The 23,179-nt window shown below is 35.4% G+C and overlaps 1 protein-coding gene and 1 pseudogene across 1 annotated transcript; both read left to right on the top strand.

Annotated features, from left to right (window-relative positions):
- The window catches only part of LOC122753470, a 127,793-nt pseudogene extending 112,909 nt beyond the window's left edge, over positions 1-14,884 (top strand).
- Positions 14,885-22,555: 7,671 nt separating this feature from the next.
- LOC122753831 (40S ribosomal protein S13-like) lies at positions 22,556-22,936 on the top strand. Its single transcript, XM_044001559.1, has one exon. The coding sequence runs from the start codon at positions 22,556-22,558 to the stop codon at positions 22,934-22,936; it is 381 nt and encodes a 126-aa protein (XP_043857494.1).
- Positions 22,937-23,179: the final 243 nt, after the last annotated feature.

Below are 23,179 nucleotides of genomic sequence, written 5' to 3'. Positions count from 1 at the left end.
ACTAGTAGGAGGAATAACGTACATTTAGGGATCATGCGTGATAAGCACATTTACAGGAAACACATATAACCAGGTTTTGTATATGGAAGAGCAATTTATACTCCCAGTGTTGTAGACATTGTTCTAACTAGGGTATTCCCTTGAAAAAACAAAACAAAACAAAACAAAACAAAACAAAACAAAACAAACATGTTGCTCTGTTCATTTTTGTCTAATTGATGATCACATTGCTTCTCTGGAGTTGCAGTGATTGGTGGCTGCATAGCTTCAATTCAGGGTTGCTCTACTGACCCCAGATATTTCTTTCTCTTGTTATTGTCTATTCTGCACCACTTGCCCAGAATTACAACTTCAGTCTTGCAAGAATGAAATTACTAGCAAGTCTTTCTCTGATCAGGACAGACTGACAGTATTTCAGTTTTAAAGATCATATGTATTTAATAAAAGTCATGAAGAGTACCCTAGGCTATTTTTTCTTTTATTAACAATACTGTTTAGAGTGGGATAACTGTCTTTTATCCATAGAAAAACTATCTGATTTACAGTCAGAAATTCTTCCAAAATGCCTGAGATATTATGATGACTAATCTTAGAACAAGAGTCAATGGAACAAAAATAACCATTGGCACATTGTTCTCCACCTTCCTGGCAGCAATCACATCCACACAAATGAAGAGTTTGTATGCACAGAAACACACACACACACATACCTGTGTATATGCATGACTAGAAAAATATTTTATAAATGTACTTTTATACAGGTATGCATATACACGAATGTGTGTATGAATAGATAATTATATATAAAGTATCTATATCTACAAGTCTATCTATGTATCTATCTATGTATCTATGTATCTATCTATCCAAATACACTAGGAGCAAAAAAGTCCTGGTTTAGTGGTACATTTTAACCTAGTAAAGAATTATGTTTATATTCTTAGAGTGAGGATGGCATTGTGGGCGGTTATAAACATAAATTTCGATGCCCCTTCTACTTAAGGGAATGAGTAGTTTTATTCAGAACTTCAAAATGGCTATCAAATCAAAACAAAAGCAAAACAAGTCATGTTCAATAGTTTTATTTATAGCAATCTAAGTATAGAGTTCTGGGCCAGTACAGTTTCTCAGATGTTTCTTTAAAAAATATAAACCAAAGAAAATAAAAGAACTCTCTAATATCCACATATCTGAAGGAAAATATATTGGATACCATTTCTGAAATGTAGTTATGTTTTTTTTTTATATTTCCCTGACTCTTAACAAATATATTTCTGGAAAGAAAAGTATATATTACTCTTTTTTTTTTAATTGATGGAGAAGAACTATAATATCTTTAGATAAAAATTAAAAACAAAACCAAAAAAGCCCTTTTAATAAATCAGAAATGTATATGATGGCTATGGAATTGTTCCCTTTTTAAAGTTTCCATAAAGATTGAGACTTGATAATTTTCAAATGAATTACCTATCAAAACTAATAGTGGGGGCAGCTAGGTGGCACAGTGGATAAAGCACCAGCCCTGGATTCAGGAGGGACCTGAGTTCAAATCCCGGCCTCAGACACTTGACACTTACTAGCTGTGTGGACCCTGGGCAGTCACTTAACCTCATTGCCGGGCAAAAAACAAACAAACAACTAATACGTGATAGAGTTCTACATAGTTAATGATTCTTTCAAAATGACAGTGTCATATTCATTATGTGTTGGAGGCCTTTTCTATAAAAACAAACAAAAAACCAAAAAACCAGAAAACCCACAAAAACAAAAACCTAAGATTCAGTTGACATTTTCAGTCTTATCAAAGTTGTACCATTATATTCAAAGTGTACTTTCTCCTTTACTTTACATGAAAAAGATGAATGTTTTTAGGTGTTTTCTTCTGCATGTGTCAAGAAATTTCTTCAAAATTCTCTTATGGAAAGGCTATATGTAACAGTATAAGGACTCCTGGACTCTTCTCCAGTTTATAATCTTAGAGAGTAATCTGGGACATAAGGATATTAAATTACTTTTCCAGAGTCATGAGAGAGTATATTGTCAGAAGTAGAAGTTGATTTTGAATCTTCATCACTCCTGGGCCTGCTAGGTAGGCCTTATTAGGAAGACCTGAGTTCAAATTTGGCCTCAGACCTTTAAAAGTTGTATGATTGTGGGCAATTCCCATAAACTCTGCCTTCTTCAGTTTTATCAAATGTAAAGTGGAGCTAATAATAGCATCCCCATCACTGGGTTGTCATTGGGACCATATGTGATAATATCTATAAAAGTGCTTAGCACATTTTATGGCACACAGTAAGCACTTAATAAATCCCTTTTTCTTCCCTTTCCCCTAAAACCATATTACCCTTCACATTACATATATGCTTAAGGAACAATGAGTAAATTGGTTAAAAAATAAAATCCTTTTATTTCTCTAGGAAGGAAGAGAAACAATAAACAACAACAAATTGCAGCAGACAAAAGGGTAGAAAGAAAGGTCAGAAAAGAAATCTTTGCAAAGACAATTTCAGATGGAGTGATGAGTCCTTTAGAGCTAAAAATAAATGCTGCTGTGACACAGACTCTTGACTCCCAAATTTTAGCAATTTAGTTCTGAAGAGATTAGATTGCTGACAACCTGAATATGCTTTAGAGAAGCTAGAGAGCATAAAGAATAGGATAAAATATCTGGCGGGAAAATGAGAAACCACAGGAGGATACCAAGTTGCAGTGGAAAGAGAAGGAATTTGAAAGTTTAAGCAGTCAGTAAAAGTGATGAAAATAGTAGTCAGAAAAAAAAATCTCTAGATAGTTGGCTTACCCTAGAGGATACCCATCCCATCTGTATTTTGAGCTTTTGAAAATAACCTGCTTCAAATCTTGGGTGAATCATGGAAGGAAAACTGTCATAACCAATCAGGTATTGACCCTAGGTCAGTCATAGGAGGGGAAAAAAAGCATAGACCAGCATCTGATGCATATCAAAAAACAAAATAACAACAAAACATTTGTGTGTGTGTTTGTTTTTTGGGGGGGAGGGGGGGCGGGGCAGAATATTTGCTGTGGTATGAGCCATAAAAGTCAATATTATATGGACTATTATTTGTTCTGCCTAGCCTAGTGGAACTATAATAGCAATTTGAAATGCATGGTCTTGGTAAATCAATCACCAGCTGGCCTGGGGCAAAAGAGGTTTATCCTTAGGCCAAAGGAGGATTATATTCTTAGACACAAGTGCAGATTACTTGTTATACAGTTTTTTAAGCTCTTTCACATACACAAGTGGATCTGATTTTGACAACAGTCATCTATATCTGAGGTAACTGGCATATGTATCTAAGAATCATAGAATGTCAGAGCTCACAGGGAAAATATTGTCTAAACTTCTCATTTTAAAGATAAAAGAAGCTGTGTGGCCCAGAGAGATTCCCCAAGGGCATATGGCTCATAAGTGACAAAACCATAACCTAAAATGAACCTTGGTATGCCTGGGTTTATATTCTTTACAGCACACCATACACAACAGTGTCAGACAAGGTCCTTAGCTTATTCCCACCAATTCTTAAACCAGGGTTTGTTAATATGGGGTTGTGTATGGATTTCAGGAGGCCTATGAAATTAGGGGGAAAAAACCCATATGTCTTTATTATCAGTAACCTCTGCTTCCTTTGTAATTCTTAGTATTTTAATTTGCATATTTAAAAAGTTGATTCTGAGAAAGGGAACATAGGCTTTACATGGTTGCCAAATGAGTTCATGACCCATAAAAAGTTAAGAGCCTCTGCCTTAGGTGATATTCTTTTGATGGACAACACATGCAGTGTCCTCTTCTTAACTTCCTAAGAAACATGAAATATAGGAAGGGCTAGAATTATTTAGGAATAGAGTTATGTGGATAACTCAATATCTGTAAAAAATGTCATTTCTATATGTGACATCATCCTAATTTCAACAGATGTTTATTAACTAACCACCCAATCTGTGGTAACTTGATGGTTTAGTGGGTGTGAAGTAAGTAAGACAAGTTCAAATCCAGCCTCAGACACTCCATCCATCTGCCAAGGTTGTTGTGAAGAACAAATGAAATATTTAAAAAATACACACAGTGACCATCATAGGCATTTAATAAATGCCTGTTGCCTTTTTTCTCTCCTTCTTTCTGAGTGCAATACATTATGCTAGATCCTGGGTTACACAAATGAAACAAACAAAAAGACACTACCCTCATTGACTTTATTTTCTACTTAGGGGGTATATAGAAATAAAATAACTAGGGCAATCAGACAACATTCCCAGCAGAAGAGCAAGGCATAATGGATTGGGAATAGGATTTGGAGTTAAGAAAAACCTTAGTTCAAATCCTCTGAGCTATGTGATGAACAAATCTCTGAACCTCTCTGTGACTCAGTCTTTTCTACTCTATCTAAAATGAGGAAATTAGATTCATTGACTTCTAAGATCCCTTCCAGCTACAAATCCATTAACCTAAACTAGAACTTGAATGAAGTAAGTGATTTTAGGAGGACAAGTTTAGGCAGAAGTATATTCCAAATATGGAAAACAGTATTTGCAAATGTTAGGAAGGCCAGATTTAATTCTGATTTATAGAAAAAGCTAATAAACTAGTTTGGCTGCAACAGAGATTGTATGAAGTTTATGATATTGTTTGGTGTAATGGTTAATGTTATTACCTCCTTATGGAAGTACAGCTGAATATTTTGCCTTTATATTGGTTTGGCTACTCCAAGTAAGACAATGACCTAGGTTTTCTGCAGTGAATAAAAAGCAGTCCTGGTCCTCAAAGAGTTTATGTTATAGTAAAATAGATATCTATGGAATTAATACAGACTAGAATATGGCAAATACTTATAAAATATTAAGATGTTAACACAGTTGGGAGTACTGGGTACAGAGATAAAGGAATGTTTCATGGAGGAGATGGAGTCTTAATTAGGTCTTTAAATATGAGTAGTACTTCAATTGGTAAAAGCAGAATAAATTCAAAGCAAAGGGAATAACATGAGTAAAAGTCTAGATAGAGAGATAGTATGTGTTTGTATTTAAGAATTATTTCCTATTTTCTGTGTTTTACTTCTCATAGATTAATACCTTCATTACTTTCTCTCTATAATACTTGGCTCAATTTGAATTTATATTCCCTTATGAGAACTCTTATCTAGTGGTGTTTACCCAATCTTGTATGAATAAAATTGATTTTTTGAACCTTAGTGCAAAATTTTACATTTATTATCAATTTTCATTTCATTAGAACTGATTTGTACTTTGAATTTTCAAGAATGTTTTCTATTAAAAACTGTTTATATATATAACATATATATGTATCTTTATATATATTTATCTATGTTGCATGAAATATATTCATTATCTCTTCCAGCTACATATCATCTAAAAACATGTTAAGCTTGTAATACATACCTTCATCCAGCTAATTTATTAAAATATTGAACAAAATAAGCCAAGAACAAAGCCTTGTAGTATTTTAGGAGAGATTTCCATTCAGATTGGCATCCATAATAATTCTTCGAAATAGAATTGGAAGGAAATTTGATGATAATTTAATCTAGCCATTTTTTTTTACTGATAAGGAAACTAATGCCTTAAGATAAAATAATGAAAATAACTAAGCACAATGATCTTTTTTACTGTGATACAATTGCCATTTTAACGTTTTGTTGTTGTTGTTGTTTTGTCTATTGATTTCTCTGTGAAACCATATTTCTTCATTTTGAGCAAGTGAGATAATATTTGTAAAAAGCACTTAGTAAAAATGCCTGGCACATAATAGGCACAATATAAATGCTTATTTCCTTTCCCCTCTCCCTTTTGACAGATTCTCGCTTTTATTAACTATTGAGATACTTTGCACTTATGTCATAGGAATGTCATTCTTAATAACTTTCCTATCTTTTATTCAATACTCCTTGTAGACTCTCAGGCCATGGAAACTCTCTTGTAGTTTTTCTTGTTTTACAATCCACTCTCCAAACTACTTTTGATCAGGGTATTCATTGAGAAATGAAAAGAGTGGTGAGTAGAGGAGGGAGAGTAGAGGAAGTAGAAAGACCAGTAGCTTAGACTCAGAGATCCTGGTTCCAATGCCCTCTCAGGCAACATGTAAGACCATAAGCAAACCACAGAATCCTCCTGTACCTCAGTTTCCTCATCTATAAAGTGAGGATAATTGGCCTCTGAGGTCTTTTACCCTAATAACTGATACAAATACATTTAGTAGGATATTGGCCCACTGCTCTGTGTTTCTGTGTGGTGTTGTAAATTCAAAATTGAAAAGAAGACCTTTTCAGGGTATTGATCAGTCATATGAGTACCTCTGCTGCTTCAGGAAACTTTCAGCTTTACCTGAGTCATAAGGTATTCTCCAATATTAATTTGCCTGAAAGAGGTTGACTGTCAAGGAAGAAAAAGGCATCCATATTCTTTACTAGTATACTCATGTTTTTATAGAAGTTAATCTAACAGCTGTATTATCCTAAAAAAAATGAAAGCTAAGATACGTATAGCACTTTTATTTTTGCAAAGTGCTTTAACATACAGTATCTCATATGAACCAGTTCAAAACTCTGTGAAATACTATTATCAGCCCCATTTTACAAATGAAGAAATTGAGACAGAAATTGTGACTTTGCCCAGAATCACACAGCTAGGTAGCCACTATGTGCTGGAAAGATGGGACACATACATTCAAAGTCTCCTCCCGGATGTTTTTTCTTGTACTTCCTCTTATCTTGTGAAAAAGGTGAAAATAGGGGCAGCTAGGTGGCATAGTAGATAGAGCACTGGCCCTGGAGTCAGGAATACCTGAGTTCAAATTGGGCCTCAGACACTTAATACTTACTAGCTGTGTGACCCTGGACAAATCACTTAACCCCCATTGCCTCACTAAAAAAAAAAAAAAGGTGAAAATAAGGCTCTACCCATAACTCTCCAAATTTTCTCCACCATATCATGTTAACCTAATAAATAACCTGGAATTTAACTCTTCCCCTAAAGCCTTTTCTCTGATTGATTGGTTACTCCCTAAATTTCAATTTCAAGGAAATTGCCCAAGGCACCCATGTATTCATTAACAATAATAACAATAATGATAACTAATATTTATATGGTGCTTACTTTGTTTCAAGCACTATACTATATTATCTCATTTGATGCTCAGAATAACCTTGGTAATAATTTGTGAAAAGGAATATATAGAGCATGCTTTGGGGTAGTTCAAAATGATAGGCGCTGGGGCAGCTAGGTGGCGCAGTGGATAAAGCACCGGCCCTGGAGTCAGGAGTACCTGAGTTCAAATCCGGCCTCAGACACTTAACACTTACTAGCTGTGTGACCCTGGGCAAGTCACTTAACCCCAATTGCCTCACACAAAAAAAAAAAAGGATAGGAGCTAACTTGTAGACCCCAACGAGGCCAAGTGATACTTTATGCTTTGGATATAAGGAATCCTCTGAAAGGATCAGGCTAGGGAGAGACAGTCCAGAATTATAAGAAATGCATAATGGCATATGGTAGGTTCCTAGGGAAGGCAAGGTGTCATCAATGGATAAGAAATGCCTGGAAGATATGTACTATTGTTTCCCCATTTTACATATGGGAAATTTGAGGCAAAGAAAAGTCAAATGAATTTTCCACAGTCACCCAACTAGTAAGTTTTCATAAGCCAGCTTTAAACTAAGGTCTTCCTGACTTTAGAACCAGGGCCTAATCTACTATGCCATTCATTCCTAACTCTGGATTTTTTTCCATTTTCTTCTCTACATCTACCTTCAGCTTTCATTTACCTCTTGTCTTCCCTCAATATAATGTAAGCTCTTTGAAGGTAAAGACAATCTTTCTTTTTGCTTGTATTTCTATTCCTATCACTTAACACAAGGCTTTCTACATAGCAAATGCTTAATTGATGCTTTTTTACTTGACACAGTAATGATGATGATGAAGATGTACAGTCATGTTTGGAGGTTGGCAGTAAGTTCCATAGTCCTTTAATAGGCCCCATTGTTTAACACTGACATTCTAATATTCTGAAACTGGATATGGCTAAAATCATTGTTTGCTAGAATATCTGGAAGACAACTTTTTTTCCTGTTCTGTGACTAAAGTGAACTATACCTTTCAGTATGGAAGGGGAGAAGCTAAAAATATAAGTACTAAAAAGACTAGGCTACATTTGCTATCAGTCAATAATCTTATTCTATAAAATGTTCTTTTCATCAAGCTTTTGAACCTTAAATTTGATTTTTTAATGAAAATTATAGGATATCTTCCTTGGGGTGAGTCATTTTCTCACCCATGAGTATTCTAAGAATCCTTAGTGACATTAGAAACAGATATTCTATGGATCAGGTTCCTGTTAAGGCATAGTGTGACAGATATTGTGATGTTTAAAATCTAAATGTGGGTTCTACCCTGCCCCCTCCAGCACTTTTGGGGGGAAATTGGCTAAGATTTACTGATAAATTCAGCAAGAGTTTAGGCTTTTAAGCATTTATTAAAGAGTAAAGACAACACATGGGATCCCAGAACACTGGAAAAGTCTATCTACTTTCTATCTACTTTCCTCTCTTTCTCTGTCTCCCACCAAGCCAAAGTCCTGAACGACAAAAGGGACCCTCCTTTTCTTTGTCTCCCACCACATGCTGCTTCCTGAATGAAAAGAGAGAGGACCAGCGAGACAGCCTCTGCTTCCTACTTCCTGTCTCCCTCCCTAAAAGGGGAGATCCTTCAAGTTAATTGGTTGAGAGTGGTCTCCTGTTGATGGTGTAATGCACAGCCTCTGAGAACAACACCCTACTCAGGGCCAGCCAGGAGTGGTCTTGATTTAATCATTCTTAAGTAGGTTCTCAGTCAGTTTCTCAGTCTCAGCCTGTTCAATCAATTCTAAATCATACTTCATGTGGGGGCTCTGGGTGTATGCAAAATGCCATTATTTTATCACATTATGAATATTTCTATTTCCAAAGATTATTATGGTCAGTGGCTGCTTTATGTATCAGCCAGAATTCAACAAGGCAAACTTTAACACATTGAGTTAGATGTTCAGTAAAATTGAAGGCACACATTTTGCCATGCCTTATAACTAGGGACTGTAGAGTCAACACACTAACCATCAAATACAAAATTGTTAAATAGAAATATATGTTCAAATAATCACAAATACTTTTTAGAAATTATTTAAGATCATATCTTTTGGGTAAATGATTTGGATCTTGGAGTAAACTCAGTATTTCTAAAACTTTAAATACTTTTGGATTCAATGGTTCATTTTCATATAGTATGCATGTTTCATAATTTATTTTTAACCTTGAAGTAGCATGGCTAGATTTTACTTTATAACTTCTACCACCCTGTCACATAATCCTCTAAGGATGGAAATAGCACAACATAAAGATATTCCTGTAGTGGCTTGTACAAATTATCATGGGACTTGCCTTAGCAAAGAGAATAGCACTCCTAAATTCGTAAAGGGTTTAAAAGGAAATCTGGGAAATAAAAATTATGGCTTTTTTGTAAAAACAGAATTTTTCTCAAGAAATTATTATATTTATTAGCTTTTGCCTTGTAGCATGATAATTTATGAAAAAGAATGTGTAGTTCATGCTTTGGGGGATAATTCAGAAGGATGGGGGCTATATTATAGATACCCAACCAGGCAGAGTGATACATAAGACTTTGAACATGAGTAATCCTCTGAAAGGATAAGGATAGAGAGATTTAGTCTAGAATTACAAGAAATACATGGTTCGGTATATGGTAGGTTCCATGGGAAGGCAAGTTGGCATGAATGGATAAGAAATAATAAAAACTCTCTATTCTATAGTCATCCTTTCCCCATTATTAATTTTTTTCCTTTTTTTTTTGGCTCCCCTCTGATTCTCTCTTTTGCCCCATCACCAACTTTCACATTTGAAACCAGAGAAATAGACTGCATAGTTTTTACTGGAAACCTTTCTTGGAATAGTTGAATCTAACTCTTTGTGATTCTCTTTGCAGTTTTCTTAGCAAAGATAGAGTAGTGGTTTGCCTTTTTTTTTTCCTCTAGCTCATTTTGTAGATGAGAAAATGGAGGAAAACAGCATTAAATGACTTTCCCAAGGTCACACAGCTAGCAGATGTCTGAGGCCAGATTTGAACTCAGGTCTTCTTGACTCCAGGCCCAGTGCTCTATTCAATGAACCATCCAGCTTTCCCTGAAAAAAACAATACTTAAAAAAATACACATGTACTTTGAAAATTATACTATACACATATGCATGTATATATTGAATATTTATTTCTTTTAAATTATAATTACTACTTTAAATAGCAGTATAGAGCAAGTGAATTGAGCAGGGAACATGGAAAGGAGAAAGTTGAATGTTAAAAACAAATTTCACCTTCTTTAACTTTTTGCCTAAGTATGACCCTGTCATACCATGCCCAAGTTTTACAGTCTAAATTTCAATGATAAAAAATTTAATTCAAATACTTAAACCACTTTAATTTTATAATTTGTCTAAATTTCTTTTCTTCTATTAATATTTACTTTAAATAATTAGCAGAGTTGCAATGAAATAGGGAATTGCTGAGGAATAAGAAAGCAAAGAAGGAAATGTATATTTATTTATTAAGCACCTACTATGTGCCTGACATTGCACTAAGAATTTTATAAATATTGTATAATTTGATACTTATAAAAACCTTGAGAGATAGGTGCTATTTTTATCTTGTTTTACAATTGACAAAAATGAGGATAAAGTATCGACCATGGATTCAGGAGGATCATAGTTCAAATCTGACCTCAGATACTTGACACTTACTACTGGTTGACCCTGGGCAATTCACTTAACCCTCACTGACCCACAAAAAAATGAGGCAGAATGAGGTTAATTAACTTGTCCAAGGTTATATGTTGGTGTTTGCACCTGGATTTGAATTCAGCTCTTACTTGACTCCAGGCATATCATTTTATTATTTTGCCACCAAGTTGCCTCTAGACATAATTATAGAATAATAGATCTAGAAGTTAACATGACTTTTTAAGTTATCTATTTCTTTCATCTTGCATGAGGTAATTGAGTCATAAATAGCAGAAGTAACTTACTCAAGGTAAATGGTAGTAAGTGGTATATGCATGTAACTGCAAAGCCAGGGCCTTTTCCATTGTAGCAAAATGTCCCACAAAATGATAGTAATAAATACTTTGTGGCAGGAAATAATGGTAATCTATTCATTTCAATAACTTTTGTCAACATACACTTGATATCTAAACAATTTTACAGAAGATCCACTAATCCTTTCAAAGTTTGAAGTATTTGGATGGGGGAAGATGACATATGTTAGTCAGGTAATCTATTAATTTGGGTACAACTCTATGTCCTCTGTCTCTATGTCCTTTGATTCTGGTTAGAGTCACTCATATGCATGTCAGTACAGCAACTTTGTTGAAAGAGATCTGCTTTAGGCTTCAATAGATAAGGTTCGGGTAATAGGGAAATGTCAGAGAAAGTACTGATAAAATATGGCCTGACAGGGAAATGGTTTTATTTTTTTTCTCTGCAAGTTATGTTTATCCTTTGTGATTCCAGGGGCATGTAAAATCTGGCAGTCTATTTGTATGCATATAATCATTGCTTATGGTCTATCTGGGCTCCATACTGAATTTCACTAATGATGTCATATATAAGTAGTTTTTCATTGATAAATTACCTTTGTCAAATAAGGCCTAACTGCTGTCAAGTTTCTATATATTCTACTGTAATGTTGCTAGCTGTGTAACAGTTTAGCTAATGTGACCTATTTAATTCCTCAGGATTTATTAATTCAGGTTAGGTGGTTTGTCTCTTTTTACCATGGGAAATAAAATCACCTTGCAAAATTACATTCCACTGATCAAGAGAATTAAATAGTATGACCACATTCAAAATGTCTTGTATTAATTTTTCACAGTTTTTGTTGGATGACACCTTCCCATCTCTGGTCATCATGACAGGGATATATTTAATGTATTTAAATAAATATCTCTTAGAGAAGGAACTACTGAAAAATTATCCTTATAATTCATAGTCCTACAATATAATCCTCTCATCCTGCCCGCCCCCCTCACTTCTAGGAATGTTACTATATAGAAGGCATACAGTACAGAGGCTGTGCTATGGATGACCCTTAAAATGTTAGGCATTGGATTAGAAATTGCTCTATAGATAGTCTTCAGTGGTAACTATCTAGCAGAGCCATATCTTCATAGATGATTTGCTTTACTGAATATAATGAAGCACTCAATCCATTACAAAAAAACGTAGCTGAGATCCTATGCGTATTGTTCTTTGTATTTCACTGTTTTTCTCTCCCTTCTTTTCTTTCCTCCTTCCTTACTTCTTTCATTTACCTTTTCATCTTTGCTTTTTTCTTTCCTCCCTCCCTCCCTTCTTTCCCTCCTTCCTTCTTTTTTCTTTCCTTCCTTCCTTTTGCTCTATAATGTAATCACTATGTACAAAACATTATTTTAAGTAGGTTTGAGGATGCAGAAATTTGTAGGAAATAACTCTTGTTCTTTCAGAAACTACTGGAGTAAACACAATGCATACAGAGGAAGATACACACTTAAAATTATATTATGTATCATGGTTTTCCTAAAAATAGTTGGAAGAGTATTCAGAGGAAGGAGCAATCACTTCTGTCTGGTTCATTAGAAGACCTGAATGGGTTAATTGAAAAATAAATGAAATAATGTGAATATGTAAATGTTATGTATATTATGTAAAATTTACCTTCATATTAGGAGGACTATAATAACACTCTTTTATAGTGTTTTACAGCTCAGGATCATAATGGATATTTCATTAGTAGTTAAAGATTTCATAATAATGTTCTCTCTGTGTGTATAGATAGATCAAAGGGCATTCTAACAATTCATTTATTAGACATTTTATAGAAATATCACTGATATATGCCCATATTGTTTTGTAGGGTACCTTTAGAAAGTGGGTATAGAAGAAAGATATTAGAAATCAGAGGTATACTGTAGATTAAGTCAATTTTCTGGCTTTTTATAGATGTTTTTTCAGAGAATATTGGGTTGTTGTTGTGGCTTTTGTTTTCCTAAAGTTACAAGGAGAAAAATTTAACCTGTCATCAGCATATGAGAAGCATCCAAATGCTAAAACGACAAATTCAGTGAACAAACTCTGTTTTACCTGTAAGTAATACCATACATTCTACTTAAAGATTTACCTGATACATTAGTTTTACAGCTGTTCACCATAGAAATATTTCAACTAAAAAGCTATAGTAAACATTAATTCCCAATAGTCAATTTTTCCACGCAATGATTTTTGATTATTAAGAATACTTCCTGGGGCAGCTAGGTGGTGCAGTGGATAAAGCACTGGCCCTGGATTCAGGAGGACCTGAGTTCAAATCTGACCTCAGACACTTGACACTTACTAGCTGTGTGACCCAGGGCAAGTCACTTAACTATCATTGCCCCACAAAAACAAACAAACAAACAAAAAGAATCCTTCCTATGATCCTCCTTGACTAAAAACAGTTCACATGAATTTCAGGGATGTATTTTCATTAATTAGATAAAGGACCCCTGGAATTCCTAAACCCAATCAAGACTCAGACTCGATAATTTCAGTATGACTTAGTATAGTACTAGACTACATAGTCCATTTCAAGTGCTTCAGTAAATGCAGATAAATATACTGTTTTTCTGCTGCTTTTAAGGATATTAATATTGCATAATTATTTTTCATTTTTTATGAACTTGAATGTTTGAAAATGGACTAAAAAAATGACTTTTCATGAGAGTCTGAAAGCAGCAATCTCACACAGATAACTCAGAACTCCTCACAGCCTGACCAGCCACCAAGATTTCCCCCCAAATAGCAGCTGCTGTCAAGGATCAGCTGATTGTTAATGTTCTAATGGAAGACCAGTTTCCCCCATAACAAGATCAATGTAGTTGGGTTTGGTACAGTTGGTATGACATATGCTATTAGTATCTTAATGAAGGATTTGGCTGAAGAACTTACCATAGTTATTGTCATAGAAGATAAACTAAAGGGAGAGATAATGCATTTCCAACACGGCAGCCTTTTCCTCAAAAGACCAAAGATTGTTGCTGGCAAAGACCACAGCGTGAGTACAAACTTGAAGCTGGTTGTTGTTACTGCTGGGCATGTCAAAAAGAGGGAGAAAGCCATCTTAATTTGATCCATTTTAATGTTAATATCTTTAAATTCATCATTCTCAATATTGTTGAATACAGCCCTGATTGCATGCTGCTTATTTTTCCCAGTGCAGTGGATATTTTGACATATGTGTCCTGGAAGCTAAGTATCTTTCCTCAAAACTATGTTATCAAAAGTAGTTGAATCTGGATTCTCTGCATTTCTATTACTTAATGGGGGAGACACTTGATGTCCATTCTTCAAGTTGTTATGGATGGGTCCCTGGGGAACATGGGGACTCCAGTTTTCCTGTGGGTAGTATTATGAATGTTGCTGGTGACTTTCTGAAGAATCTTTATCCTGCTTTGGGAACTGATGCTGATTCAGAGAATTGGAAGGATGTTCAGAAACAGGTGGTTGAAAGTGGTTATGAGGTGATTAAACTGAAGGGTTATATTTCCAGGGCCATTGACTTGTCTGTGGCAGATCTAGAAGAAAGCATTTTAAAGAATCTTAGGAGAGTGCATATAATTTTCACCATGGTTAAGGGCCTATATGGCATTAATTAACATGTCTTCCTTAGTGTACCATGTGTCTTGGTGCAGAATGGCATTTCAGATGTGGTGAAGGTAACCCTTAATACAGAGGAGGAGGCCCATTTAAAGAAGAGTACAAATACTCTTTGGGGAATACAGAAGGAGCTGCTAGTTTAAAGCCTATTAATGTCCTGCCTGTTTACTGTCTATTGAACATGACAGTGGTTAAGGGACCATGTTTGATGTGCTTTTCAAGTAGGTCAAAACTTTCCTCTGATTAGTGATTGAACACCTGAAATAAAAAGAAAAGCAAAAACAAAAACAAAAACCCCTATGAACAAAATCTAGTCTCTTCCTAAACTTAGAAATGGGGGAATAGCACATTGTGACTACTATTTATTAAACCTTGTTGTTTGCCTAGTGGTGCTGGATATGACTTGTACAGTCATGAAGTAGTTGCTGTTAAGCAGTGCCAATACCCCAAGTATAAAACTGCCTGCCTTATAGGTGCTACAGTTTCACATGGATCCAGAAGACAACATTCCTGGGCATAAAACACCACACAGTAGTAACACTTTTTTGATGCATTGATTACCTTTGTCTTCCCCTCTATTAGGGCTTTCTTGCATGGCCCCATGTATCACCTTTCAAGAAGACCTGACTTTTTTGGTCTGTAAACATACATACCGGGAGCAGCTAGGTGGTAAAGTGGATAAAGCACTGGCCCTGGATTCAGGAGGACCTGAATTAAAATCTGGCCTCAGACACTTGATACTTACTAGCTGTGTGACACTGGTCAAGTCACTTAACCCTCATTGCCCCGCCCCCCCCAAACAAACATACATCTATAGTTGTAAACTATTATATATCTATACCTATACCTATACCTATACCTATACCTATACCTATACCTATACCTATACCTATACCTATACCTATACCTATACCTATACCTATACCTATACCTATACCTATATCTATATCTATATCTATATAGTTGTGATTTTTCATATAATATTTTTAAAAATCTATGTAAAACAATGAAACCAATTCCTCAAGTGGCCCACTAGTGCAAATACTGAATAAACAACAAATAACTAAATAAAAAAAGAAATGAGGTTTAAAAGATGACTGATATCAGTTAAGACTTTTATAAAGGGGAAATTTTTAAAAAAGCATTATGGTTTATTTTCCTTCTAAAATATTTCTTATTATTCATGTAAAAGATTATTGAAAATTTAACTGATACATTATGAGGAACCACTATTTGTCCATATTAATGTTAATGGCTTTGTTTTGCCTTCCCATTTTTCTTTTTGGAGGGGCAATGAGGGTTAAGTGACTTGCCCAGGGTCACACAACTAATCTGTGTCAAATGTCTGAGGTCAGATTTGAACTCAGGTCTTCCTGAATCCAGGGCCAGTGCCTTATCCACTGCACCACCTAGCTGTCCCCCTTGCCCTCCCATTTTTAAAGGGAGGGCTTCACAGAATCAAAGATTCTTGTTTTTATTTTTTTGTTTGTTTTTTATTTTTTTATTTTCCAGGGCAATGAGGGTTAAGTGATTTGCCCAGGGTCACACAGCTAGTGAGTGTCAAGTGTCTGAGGCCAGATTTGAACTCAGGTACTCCTGAATCCAGGGCCAGGGCTTTATCCATTGTACCACCTAGCTGCCCCATCAAAGATTCTTAAAAGTTGAAAGGATATTAGATCTCACCTAGGTTATCACAGTACCAAGTATGGAAATCTCCTTTGCAACATATTAAATGATCATTTAGCCTTATCCTTAAAACTTTCACCTTTTAGACTGTAAGCTCCCTGGGAGAAGAGGCTACTACAACTTTTCATATTTGCATTACCATCCATCACCCAGTATAATAGTTTGTACATAGGAGACAAGTCTTAAGTATTTTTTGATATTTATTCTTGTGACACATCTTCACATTTGAAAAATGGTTTTTGTTTTGTTTTTATTGAATCAAAGTATGCCCTTTTTTTTGTATATTCTGCCCATCATTACTTCTCCTATTCTTAGAGCAACAACACTCATTTTTTTTATATTTTGAAGATGACTATCATGCTTTCCTCCTTGTTTCTATTACTTTTAGCCTGCTTTTTGCAGAGGCAAACAAAACCCTAAAATTTTATCATTGCTTCAAATGGCATGATTTTTAGAGCTATCACTTTCCAGCTTATATTCCTGTAGACACAATATAATTTGTCACTGTATAAAGAGAACTGAAGGTGGAGTAAAGAATACATGCTCAAATTTATATTCAGACACTTTTTGATTTTGTTACCCTAAGCAAGTTGTTTAACCCAAATCTGCCTCAGTTTCATTAATTTCACAATGGCATAATAATAACATTTTACACCCAGGATTGTGAAGACCAAATGAGATAATAATGTATGGTACTTTGCAATCTCAAAACACTATACAAATTATTATCATTCATTGTTCTCCTTAAGAGGAAGTGTGGTGGAGTAGGAAGAAAACATTGTAGTTCAAGGACCTAGATTCAAAACTTTATTATATAAATTACTACCTGTTTGACTTCCATTAAGTCATTTAAATATTCTGGGCCTCTTTTCCCTCATTTGTTATGTGAGGCTGTTGTGTTCAGTGATGTTTGAGACAACTTCCATCTCTGTTTCATTGATTATATGAAATTGTACTCCAAACTAAAGAGAATATTCAATAGTAGTTGACCAAAGAAGAGTACAAGGGAACTCAATGCTTGTTGATTTGGACATTATAATTTCATCCATTTTTGCCTAAGATTCTTATACTTTTAAAAATTACCTTCAAAACATATTAAGGTTGTAGTAAACAAAAATCTCTAAGCTTTTAACAGAACATGTCAAAGTAGTCTCCTTTATTACTGCACTGCACTTATACAATTGTTTGATGCTCGATGCAAAATGTTATAAAATTAGAATAACTTTCATTTGTAACATCAATTCTGTCATACAAAGTTGCATCCTCTATCAATATTAGACTTAGATTATCTGCAAAATTCTATGATGTTTGATACATAAATTCATTAATCATATATTAAGCAAAATAATACCAAGGACAGATACTTGAAGGATGACACTAAAGGCCTCCAGGTTAATTAGCATTTCATTAATCAACAAGACATTCTTAAAACCCATTAATAAGGTATTAGGACTTCAATGAGGAGTATGAAGGTGAACTATAAAGTACTCAATCTACATATCTCTAGGACAGATTGGTATATTATTCTGAATTCTGCCTTTTAGATAATTTTGATGCTCTACTGATAGGGACAAAATTTACACAGTTTTATATCTGTTCAGCTTTTTGCCAGTTAGTTACCTTACAAAAGAAATATAGAGGTGATGGATTAGGGGAGGAGGTAGCTTCTGACAGCTCTTTGATCAAGTTGTAGTGCTCACATGTCTTTAGGTAATTTATATTTTCTTTTTGCAATGTATACATTAACCATCCAAATTAATCTTGAAATATGCTTTTTTCCTTGCCCCTTTTTGTTATATTCCCAGTAAACTACAAAATTGTTATCATTATTATTTTTATTATTATCAATATAGTCACGGCTCAATGCATGTGAGAGATAGCATGGTATATATGATTAATTGCAGACCTGCCTTGGATTTGGGAAAAATTAGGATCAAATCCTATCTCTGACACATTCTGTCCTTATGACCAGAAATGAAAACTTTTTTTCTGCCCCAGGTCTAGGTCCATGAATAACAGAATGTGGATTTTCAAAATAACAATGTAAGTTTTTTTTTATTTTTTGGCATTTTGTTTTCCTTTCTTTTTAATAAAAGGGGATGTCCTTGAGAATAGGGACTGTTTTTATTTTGGTCCTATAATCCTAGTACCTAACACAGCCTGGAAAATGTTCAATATTCAAAAAATGTTTGTTGAATGAATGAACCAGTGGAAAGAGTTTCCATAGTAAAAGGACCAATGAAAGCACAGATTCAGAACAAATAAATAAAAGAAAATAGAATATAAGTAGTATGATTTTTCTTCCTTCATTAGATGTTATTTTGCGTGTCTTTTTATTCCTAGGTATTGCATACATTTTCTAATGTGAAGAAATAATATTTCTTTATACTGATATTTTTTATTTTATAATTGCAATGATATAGGTTAGGTTTCCCTACTTTTCTGCCTTATAAATTAAACATCTCAGCCTAAAAATTCCCGACAGACAGTAGTTTTTATTTTTTAAATAAATGTCATTGAATTAATATATGTTAAAAAAAACAATTACAGTTATGTTTAAATTATGGAAGGGAAAAATAGGAAAGACACACCTAAAATATCACCATGCTGCATATGTTTTGGATTCCTGTTTATTTCTGATGCTTTCCATATATAATGCCATACAATCTTCTCCCATTCTCTTGCATATTTTTCCTTTAGGTTAAAAGAACCAACATTCTTATCTTTCTTGGTACTATTTATGAACATTAAAGTTTTATTATTTCAATGACTTTTGCACCAAGATGACTCTTTTATATTTACATAATGTCCAAATAGACTCTTACTACAAAGAACACAAATTATTCTCCCTGGAAGTCAGAATTTTTTTTCTTTGCCAAGCAGATGCCAATGCCAACAGTTAAAAGCCAAGCTAGAAGATGTATGTCAAATCTTGTAAAAAAAAAAATAACTTGGTGATGGAGTATATATAAAGAAAAATAATCACCACTGTTCCGCCCTTCCTTCTTTTGCCCCTATCTCTTTATCCCCTTCCCCTCCTATTTTCCTGCAGGGTTAGAGAGATTACTCCACCCAATTGAGTGTGTATGTTATTCCTTCCTTGAGCCAATTCTGATGAGCGTTAGGCTCATTTACTCCCAAGATTAAGTAGATAAGTCAACCCAGTTGGCTGTGTATGTTAGTTCCTCCTTGAGGCAACGCTGATGAGTTTAAGGTCTTTCAACCTATTCTGATGAGGGTAAAATTCATTGACTTCCCTGCTCCTCCCCCATCTCTTCCCCCATTCCATAAGCCTTTTCCTATTTCTTTCATGTGGGATTTCACCTCTGTCCTTCCCCCTTCCCCAGTGCATTCCCCTTACCACTCAATTTTACCCTAAAATATCAACATAGGACAGCTAGGTAACACAGTGGACAAAGCATCCACCCTGGACCCAGGGGGATCTCAACCAAAACCTGTCCTCAGACACAAGACAGTCACCCACTGCATGACCCCAGGTATGGCCTTACAACTCCAATTTTTAATGGTTCTCTAGGGTCTTGTATTTAGAAGTAAAATTTGCCATTCAGTTCAGGTCTTTTCATCACAAATACCTGAAAGTCCTCTTTTTCATTAAAGTCCCATTTTTTCTGCTGAAAGATTATGCTGAGTTTTGCTGGGTAGGTGATTATGGCTTGTAATCACAATTCCTTTTGCCCATGCCCTCCAGTCCTTAAATGTTGAAGCTGCTAGATCTTGTGCTATCCTAACTGGGGCTCCACAGTACTTGAATTCTTTCTTTTTGGCAGCTTGCAATATTTTCTCCTTGACCTGAGAGCTCTGGAATTTGGTTATAATATTCTTAGGAGTTTTCCTTTTGGGATCTCTTTCTGGGGGTGAACAGTAGATTTTTTCAATTTCTATTTTAGTTTCTTCTTCTAGAATTTCAGGGCAATTTTCCCTGAGAATATCTTGGAAGATGATGCCTAAGCTCTTTCCTTTATCATGGTTTTCAGGTAGACCAATAATTTTCAAATTATCTCTCCTGGACACATTTTCCAGGTCAGCAGATTTTCCCAGAAGATATTTCAAATTGCCCTCTTTTTTTATTCATTTGGATTTGCCTTATTGTGTCTTGGTTTCTCATAAATTCAATGGCTTCCATTTGTTCAATCCTAATTCTTAGGCAATTATTTTCATCAGAGAGCTTTTCCATTTGGCTTTTCAAGCTGTTGACATTTTTCTCATGTCTTTCCTGCATCACCCTCATTTCCCTTTCCATTTTTCCCTCTACCTATCTAATGTTATCCTCAAAGTCCTTTTTGAGTGCCTCTATGTCCTGAGACCAATTATCATTTTTTGGAAGCTTTACATATAGGGGCCTGATGTTGACATCTTCCTCTGAGGGTGCACCTCAGTCTTCCTTGTCACTAAAGAAGCTTTCTATGGTCCTTTCTCTGTCTGCTCATCTTTCCTTTCTTTTACTTGGCTTTTAGCTCCTTAAAGTGTGGCCCTGTTTCCAGGCTGCAGTATTCAAAACTTCAGAAGTCCCAGGTGGTATGATTTAAGGAGGATCAGGTTCTTCACTCGCCTGACCTGTTCCCTGGTCCATAGATGACCCCAGACCAACTTGTTAATCAACCATCATTGTGTGTTGTGGTTGTAAGCCCCTTCCCCACCTGGGCCACTGCTACTCAAGCCTACCTCCTGGTTCCCAGCAGGGGTGAAAAATCCAAGTTATGCCTCAGCACCAGCATAGACCCCTGTACTTTCCCCCCTCCCAAGGGCTCACCCCTCTCACCAGACTGTGCATTTAGTTCCAGACAACACTGGCGCTTCAGCTGATTCAGAGGCTCTGGCGGTCTCTTTCTCTGGTGAGGCCTTCCTGAGACTGGATCTGTGTTAGGGTGACTGTGAAGTTGGGCTCTACTCCTGTATCTACACAGCAGCTCCCTCCTTCTGACCTTCCAAGCAGTTCTTGGTTAGAAGATGATTTCAGCACATTGTTCTGTGGGTTTTGCTGCTCCAGGTATTGTCCTATGGCATTATTTGGATTTTATTTTGGATCGATCATGTCATGAGCTGGAGAGCTCACTGCCTTACCTCTGCTATCTTGGCTCTACCCCAGAAGTCTTCTTTTTTAAAAATATAACATAATATATTTTTTTAATTTTCTAGTTACATGTAGAGATAGTTTTCAACATTTGTTTCTATAAGATTTCTAGTTTCAAATCTTTCTCCCTCCCTCCACTCTCTCTCCCCTTCCCAAGACAGCAAGCAATCTGATATAGGTTATATATGTACAATCACATTAAACTTATTTCTGCATTAGTCATGTTGTGAAAGAAGAATCAGAGCAAAAGGGAAAAACTTCATAAAAGAAAATAAAAAAGTAGAAATAGTATAGTGCAATCTGTATCTAGATTCCATATATCTTTTTTTTCTGGATTTGGAGACCATTTTCCCTCATGAGTTCTTTGAAACTATCTTGAACCATTGTGTTGCTGAGAAGAGTGAAGACTGTCACAGTTGATCAAAACACAGTGTTGCTATTACTGTGGACAATGTTTTCCTCGTTCTGCTCATCTCACTCAGCATCAATTCATATAAGTCTTTCCAGGTTTCTCTCAAATCGACCTGCTCATCATTTCTTCACAATTTTTTTTAAACTTTGTGTTCTAAATTTTCTTCCTCCCTCCCTCCTCAACCCTCCCTATGGACTCAAGCAATTCAATATAAGTCATACATGGGCAATTATGTCAATCATCTTCACATTACTCAAATTTCCAACACTAGACTCTTAATTCATGAATGTCATCCCAGAGCCAAAAGCTCAGATCCCAGATATGTTCTTGCCAGGACCATATCTCTGGAAAGGGTAACTACAATAAACCCACTGGATTGTTGCTTGTCAAATTCCCAATTCTGGCAAATTACATTGCTAACCCTTTGCTAGTAAACTCACACCTCTTTCTTTGGCAATTGAGGTGATATTGAATTTCTGTGTTACAGAAAATCACTGACCTCCCCTGTCATCACTTTAAGTTTTCTCATCCTCTTACACATCAGCCTTATTGAAGCTAATTCCTTCCATTATGCACTCTGGAATCTACATCCTATACTTAAAACATCACCTGTTGGTTGCCATCATGGGTCACATGCATGTTCAGGACCTGTCCCAATTGGCTTTACTGTACCACTGCAGCATGCCCACATGGCTGAAGATAACCTTGGATGATGTGAAGGAACAAATCTCCAAGCTGGCCAAGAAGGGCCTGACACCCTCCCAGATTGGTGTGATCCTGAGGGATTCTCATGGTGTGGCACAAGTTTACTTTGTTACTGGTAACAAAATTTTGAGAATTTTCAAATCCAAGGGATTGGCCCCTGATCTTCCTGAAGAGCTTTATCACTTGATAAACATAGCTGTTACTGTTCAAAAGCATCTTGATAGAAATAGAAAGGTTAAGGATATTAAATTACACCTGATTCTCAATGACAGCCGGATTTACCGGCTGGCTTGTTACTAGAAGACCAAGAGAGTGCTCCCACCCAACTGGGAAAATGAATCATCCACAGCTTCTGCTCTGGTTGTATAAATTTTGGTTTATGTACTAAAATAATAAAATCCCATCTATATGAAAAAAATCACCTGTCATTTAAACCTGTTCCTCTTCTGTTCTTTTCCTCTTTTGATAGTAATGTTGGCCAGGTTCTCCGAATAATACACTGCATTCCTGATCATCTTCTTCAATACTTTTTTATGCCCATTC

The sequence above is a fragment of the Dromiciops gliroides genome, chromosome 4 (genome assembly GCF_019393635.1).
Source record: "Dromiciops gliroides isolate mDroGli1 chromosome 4, mDroGli1.pri, whole genome shotgun sequence".
Lineage (NCBI taxonomy): Eukaryota > Metazoa > Chordata > Mammalia > Microbiotheria > Microbiotheriidae > Dromiciops > Dromiciops gliroides.
Note: the sequence above shows the minus strand (reverse complement) of the source record. Positions and strands in the feature narration are given on the sequence as shown.